The sequence below is a fragment of the Opisthorchis viverrini genome (assembly GCF_000715545.1).
Source record: "Opisthorchis viverrini unplaced genomic scaffold opera_v5_65, whole genome shotgun sequence".
Lineage (NCBI taxonomy): Eukaryota > Metazoa > Platyhelminthes > Trematoda > Opisthorchiida > Opisthorchiidae > Opisthorchis > Opisthorchis viverrini.
Window position 1 is genome coordinate 98,689 of NW_008751721.1, and position 7,318 is coordinate 106,006.

Below are 7,318 nucleotides of genomic sequence, written 5' to 3' on the forward strand. Positions count from 1 at the left end.
GTATGCTGTTGACCTTCGTAGGAAATATATACTAAAAGGTCTTGTAGTTCGTGTTAGGTTTAATATACGGTATCTACTGATATCAGTTTTTTCATCTGAAAGGATTCAACTGGGACCAGCCGTTGGTCACTTTCAATCGGCTATACACGTAGACAATCACCCATAAGCATAAAAACGCCGTAAGACTAGGTAGACGATTGGTCAACTCAATCCAAAAGAGGCACTTTTCTGAATTTTTGATATTTCCGTATAAGTATGGTTCAAAATTTCTTACAGATATTACATTAGCAAAAGTGGCTCATTATCGTGTCTTCGTATGTTAAGAAATTTTGGCAGTTTTGTTGCACGTTTTTTGAAGCTAGATTAAAACATGTTTGTCCGGTTTTTATAAATAAAAGCACCATGTGAACTGGAAGGCGGGGAGTTCGTCATACAGACTAGGAAAAGCGTGGATGGAATCGAATCCATTTGTAAGAGCCATCCAGAAAATTCCTATACGCTTTCGCGCCATGGGTAGATTCTAAAGTGTGGAACAGGTTCAGTGGGAAAAAGTTCGGTTTTGAGGCTAATCAGCCACTAAATGAAATGAGTTCATTCTTTGAAATGCTTGGGGCAAAATGCAGATTGATCCAAATTCAGTTTTTTTGGCGGCTTCGTTCCTTTAGGACGGGGTACATGTGCAAGGATAGGGCGGGTTTCACGATGAAAGCCATTTTGAGAGTGAAGATCTGTCTATGTGACTGCAAGATCCGGGCGAATGAAGACAATAATCCAGACTAACATTCGAATTGGTGTTGTGTGATTTGATTTAGGTCTTTCATCAAACCTTCGAGGTTGACCATCTCTTGATGCAGCTCTTCCGCGCTATATTCACGCTAAAATAGATAAGAAAAGGGGATTTGGTTAGCGTCAGGCTTTAAAGTGTTAAAGCAGACACATGAAATCAACCGTAGTTTGTTTGCAAAGAATACGCTGCCTCAAAAGCTGCCAAAAAAGTACTGACTGTCATGAAGCTCAGTTTTTGTTAAGTTTTGGCAACTTTGGAACAAAAGTGAGTAAATTCTGAGTGGCTGTAATCCGAAGTTCTCAAATAGGCCATGCAACTTTCAAGTAATAAGCAACAACAGGTTGGGTAGTTCTTCTACTTTGGGCACATAGGATTTATATTCGTTCTGGTCGTCACTGACACTTATCTCGTCCGAGGGATTGCCGCGAATAACGTGTCAATGAACTTGGACCACTTCCTTTTGCCGTTACACGACTCTTTAAACAATGAAGTTATTCGGACTATCTTTGGATCAAAAATATTGGCAACGTATGGATCAGTTTGATGGTACAGTTGCGTACACTCTTATGTTTTTGAGACGCATCATTTCGATTTCTGGCTCCGGTCCCATGCTTACAAGAATATCCGTTCCATCAACAGGTCGGGACATGGCATTAGGTCACCGGATTTGGAAACCTGGGATTCATTAGCATCAACGCTCAAACTTGCATTCAGTATACCAGGAGAAGTGATTCTTTGTCTTCAAGTCTCCTGAAAATTGTTTTTGTGTGGCATGAGTCAATACCCGTTCGCCATCCCACTTGCTGAAGGTCTTGCGGAGTCGTTTATGGGAATCTATGCATCCCAATTCGCTTTGTTCTGTTGAAGCAACATTACAAATTGTGACGTTACAACAAAGACTTTTTCAAATTTTTCAGAATCCTGGCCAAGGAAAGTCCAGGAATGACCAAGATGACTAATATTGATCAAATTAACGCGTTACGGTGGGCTGTTTCGGTCTTCCGAGCTGTCCTTTTCTTTTGAGAATAACCTGAGGATAGTTGCTCATCTAATCGTCATTGCTATGAACTCCATAGATCCGCTCATCCAGACAAGCTTTACATGGTCATTGGCTAGGTTTGTTACTCATACTTAAGTCACCTTTTTGGAATCTCAAAGTCAGAGCAAACCACAACACATAACGAACGTACCAAAGTAAAATCAATAGTGGTTAGATCAGTTGATAGGGCGAAACAGTTCACAATGCTTCTCCACAAAATACAATAGTGTGAATACTTCTTGACAGCCTGACAATAAATATTTGCCCCTATTTACGGTAGAATCGATGAATTACTGCAACACTGTACATGAATACAACTTATTAGAAGTCAGTGATTCTAGCCAACGATAAGGCACCAAATAAAAGTCATCGCGATTACTGTAGTAGAAGATGTGCCTTCAGAAAATTTGTGTATTCGCTACTGGCAGATCAGAAGTTTCCCGCTAGTTTAGTAGTTTATGAACAACGACAGCTTTCTTTGCGAAGCTTTGGCTGTTTAACTGTTCTCTGAGCTTGGAAGTTTACTCACAGGCACGTCACTGTCAGTCAAACAGGCATTCTGACAGCGTATTATATTAAAGTTTTTTTCTTTACTCAGCGTAGCTCCGGTGTTTAGGCTTTGAGCTATAACTTTCTGGTGATTATACACGTCTTCTTGTCACGGGTGACGGTTGATTTTTAAGATGATAGTTTTCTTATGGGGGGTGACCAATAAACTTGACATATGCAATGTATGGACCTGATACGTTACTCATAGGGTTGCCGAAAACTCTTCAACTGCCCATGCTTACAAGAATATCCGTTCCATCAACAGGTCGGGACATGGCATTAGGTCACCGGATTTGGAAACCTGGGATTCATTAGCATCAACGCTCAAACTTGCATTCAGTATACCAGGAGAAGTGATTCTTTGTCTTCAAGTCTCCTGAAAATTGTTTTTGTGTGGCATGAGTCAATACCCGTTCGCCATCCCACTTGCTGAAGGTCTTGCGGAGTCGTTTATGGGAATCTATACATCCGAATTCGCTTTGTTCTGTTGAAGCAACATTACAAATTGTGACGTTACAACAAAGACTTTTTCAAATTTTTCAGAATCCTGGCCAAGGAAAGTCCAGGAATGACCAAGATGACTAATATTGATCAAATTAACGCGTTACGGTGGGCTGTTTCGGTCTTCCGAGCTGTCCTTTTCTTTTGAGAATAACCTGAGGATAGTTGCTCATCTAATCGTCATTGCTATGAACTCCATAGATCCGCTCATCCAGACAAGCTTTACATGGTCATTGGCTAGGTTTGTTACTCATACTTAAGTCACCTTTTTGGAATCTCAAAGTCAGAGCAAACCACAACACATAACGAACGTACCAAAGTAAAATCAATAGTGGTTAGATCAGTTGATAGGGCGAAACAGTTCACAATGCTTCTCCACAAAATACAATAGTGTGAATACTTCTTGACAGCCTGACAATAAATATTTGCCCCTATTTCCGGTAGAATCGATGAATTACTGCAACACTGTACATGAATACAACTTATTAGAAGTCAGTGATTCTAGCCAACGATAAGGCACCAAATAAAAGTCATCGCGATTACTGTAGTAGAAGATGTGCCTTCAGAAAATTTGTGTATTCGCTACTGGCAGATCAGAAGTTTCCCGCTAGTTTAGTAGTTTATGAACAACGACAGCTTTCTTTGCGAAGCTTTGGCTGTTTAACTGTTCTCTGAGCTTGGAAGTTTACTCACAGGCACGTCACTGTCAGTCAAACAGGCATTCTGACAGCGTATTATATTAAAGTTTTTTTCTTTACTCAGCGTAGCTCCGGTGTTTAGGCTTTGAGCTATAACTTTCTGGTGATTATACACGTCTTCTTGTCACGGGTGACGGTTGATTTTTAAGATGATAGTTTTCTTATGGGGGGTGACCAATAAACTTGACATATGCAATGTATGGACCTGATACGTTACTCATAGGGTTGCCGAAAACTCTTCAACTGCCCGCGACCGGTTTCACCCTTCTTGGAGCTCATCAGGCAGATACAATCGCCAATTTTTCGTCAACCTTATGTAATATTTGAACCCAAATTCCACGAAAATAGCAAAATGCACTCATTTGCATACCAACATGGTCTTTAAAGGAGACTCACCTAGAACCAAGCTGAATCTTGCGTTTATGATGTCGAAGGCTAATCAGCAACCTTACGAGTGGTGTATCACGTCTATAAAATTTATCTTGATATCTCGAATATAGTGCTAAACAGATCATAAAGCGGCCTGGCGCAGCACATCCAGGTGCTTGAAGACATTAAAAACGAGAGGTTCAGCTGGGTCCCAGGTGAGTCTCCCGTCAAGATTAAAATGGATGTCTTTTGCCTCACATATACACCTCACCTGGCAACATCTCCTCTGTGGATTAATAACAACCGTGCGTGCAATGTTGAAGCCTCTTTTGACAACAACGCCTTTGAAATCTGAGGGCCAAGTTCGGCCAAATGATCACCTAATGAAAAGTTGTCTTTGAAACATAAAACTATCAATATTTGGGAATTTTGCAGATCTTCATTTTGTGAATAATCTCGATTCAATTGTGTGTCCAAAATACAAAAGATGATCTGTGAAGCTGATGAAATTTCTTTTGTATGTCAATGTCGCCTCACGTGGTGCACGAGAAATTATTGTAAATTTTGTCTCCAATTAGTTGGGACAAGAACGAAACGAGATAAAGTTCAACCGAATTATGAATTTTTTGGCAAGATTGTTACACCTTGCAGTCTTGATCATACTCGCTGGATTGTCTTTTGGTTTGTTTTGTGGTAAATTAGTCAAAATGTCCGCAACACACCGCAAAACATGAGACAAAAATAGCCCATCCGGTTTTTCGGACTGACTACATTGAGCCGATTCTGCATTTCCGACTGTTGCCGTGATTAGTATCATTATTATTATGGGTATGATTATGGATACTTCATAAATCTTTTTAATTGAAATAATCATCTTCGATTGCTGTTCGTTCCAGCGTCAAGATTCTGGGTTAAATCAGAATTCACTGCACTTGTGGAAAAACGAGGTCCAACGAATCAACAGCCTTCTTGCATCAAGTAAGGGCACGGAAAAATCTGCCGAAAAAGTAAATGACTTTTAATTAATGTGGGTTCTCACCAGGGCGGTTTACTTGCTTATCGCCAATTTTGTGTTCGATGTTACTGATCTAGTTTAGGTTAGTCATGAATTCATCAAAATGTAACAGATGTTAAATAATGGTCGACTAAGTGGCTTAAAACGTCAAAGAAATTCCTTCCCGGAGAGGAACTACGCAATTCACGATGTAATTGGTTAGGAACAAAATTAACAATTCTATTTCAGTTCTATGAAATCTCATTGGATATTTATTAAGCAGTCTAATTTTCCCTCTGTGATACCGGTGGTAATAAGTATGTATTACTTGATGTGTCTGGAGCTTGGGAGTATTAATCTCGTGAAATTTCAGGGGGCAGAATAAATCTTCTACGATCGAGTGTTGACCGCCTCACGCCACTTGAAGATGGACCAGGTATTCAAAAAGAAATTCGCACTATAGCCTGGCCCAGTACCATGATTTCTCATACGTACGTTCCTTTATGAGGTAATTTGTCAACTACAGAAACAGGTTTCCTTTCCTCTTTTGTCATTTGAATCTCTGGAGTGACTATTTTGCATGATAGAACGTTCCAAACAAATAATGCACACCGCAGATTGACCGGAGCAACCCTATTGTCCAAATCGTTTGATACGCACAACTTCGGAGCCTCTTATTTTCCCACCTGGATACCACTTGCGGGATATGAATATAGTGAATTCAGGCAAGGGACGAAACAACTAATATTGAGCACTACTCATTTGGTCAAAGTGGAATTTTCGAAGGGATGACGAGTTTTGGCACATGCTGTTTGCTTCATTTATGCACTGAAATCAAGCGCCAACTTTTTTCCCGAGAAATTTGGAAAGTATAGAAGGGGTACTAGCGGAACATCCTACGAAAAGGTAATGCAACATGCCTCTGCGTCGGCGGATCATTCCATACTAAACTAGTAAAAACTTCTGCCGTGTGGATCAACTAGCGTCGACGACTAGATTGTGAACCTACAGAATTAGAGCCTGTATTTTTAGTGCACTGCTGCTTTTGAAACCGAGGAGATGGGTACATAGCGATGATGGGTGGTTGGACATGCTTCGGAGCGACATGGCATCGTAATTTGTCCTTTTATTTATGAATCCCCCTGAGCCCTTCAATTAGCCTGATGGTCAGAGTAAACTCTTTTTTGGGACATTAGAGTTACGGAGGTGCAGAAAGAAGATAAGTAGGTCAGATGACAACACTTGCTGATCCTTCAGCGGGTATGCAGAAGGACAGGTCGGAGATTAAGACACTCCATTTCGTGGAAGGTGCTCACCCTTGGTGAATCGCATTAACAACTAGGCCCTGCACTAGAAGGCTGAAGACAAGAGATATGATCGCGTTCTACAATGATCAAAACTCATAAAGTTTTGGAGATGGCCGTGCTGTGGGATGATTATTTGGTACAGGTTTGGACCTCGGCGTTCAATCACCAGACACCTAAGATAGGTTAAACGTGGAGGCTAGTTTACATTGGAATATAAATGAATGTAACTATTAAAAAATGTTTGATCTCGCAAGGAGTCCCAGTGGTCCGACAAAGTTTCTACCGATATATCAAAACGTCATTTCACGGATTAAGAAATTTGAATGCTTTTTCAGATTGCTGTCGTATCGTGGTATTGGGGGAGGATCACCAATCAAACTTGGAAGAAATATAACAATTAGATCGGCCCAGTAATCCATGCAGTATCACTGAACACAATGTCATTGGTAAGATGGCATGAGACAAATAATGTGAACTCCACTGAAAATATGGTTAGCAGAAGGAACAGACTCAGTCAGAACTGCTTCAGTGTAAAGGCATCTGGATCCTTTCAATAAAATTGGAAGCTTGCACAAAAACTACTTTTGACACAGCTTTGCAAATGTGGAAACGTTTTTAACGAAGCTTAAACTTGAGATGCGTTTTTCAAATAAAATTTGGCCAATTTGGTCAAAACAATCACATTTTTCCTGAGAAAAATTTTCCTATATGGGACAGCTCTTTCTCTGCCTCGTAAGTTATTTCCCGAATCGTACCTCCTCTGATGACTTTCATGAGTTTATCGACCAGACAGTATGAAATCGGTGGAGTGAAGCGGTGGAAACCCCGCACTCACGCCCCTGATTGGTTTCAATAAGCAATAACCAGATCCAGGTCGATTGCAAAGGTTAAGAGAGAGTATGGTGTAAATGGACAGGGAATCGAGTGAGATGACATTGGCTATCTATCAAAGAACCATTAGTTCAGGTCAGTAATAGGATGACTTGAGCTAGTCAGTTCCGGGGGTGTTGTAGTTGTGTGTTCAGCACACGGTGCATGTGTGGGGGGAGGTGAGTTGGACCATGGTAAGTACAA

The 7,318-nt window shown here is 40.7% G+C and overlaps 1 protein-coding gene across 1 annotated transcript in view; it reads right to left on the minus strand.

Annotated features, from left to right (window-relative positions):
- Positions 1–244: 244 nt before the first annotated feature.
- Positions 245–7,318, minus strand: part of T265_04114 (hypothetical protein) — a gene marked incomplete at both ends in the record, with an annotated part of 62,717 nt that continues 55,643 nt past the window's right edge. Inside the window, one exon of the mRNA XM_009168772.1 lies at positions 245–875. Coding sequence (XP_009167036.1) covers positions 777–875 — 99 coding nt within the window. The remainder of the gene's footprint in view (positions 876–7,318) is intronic.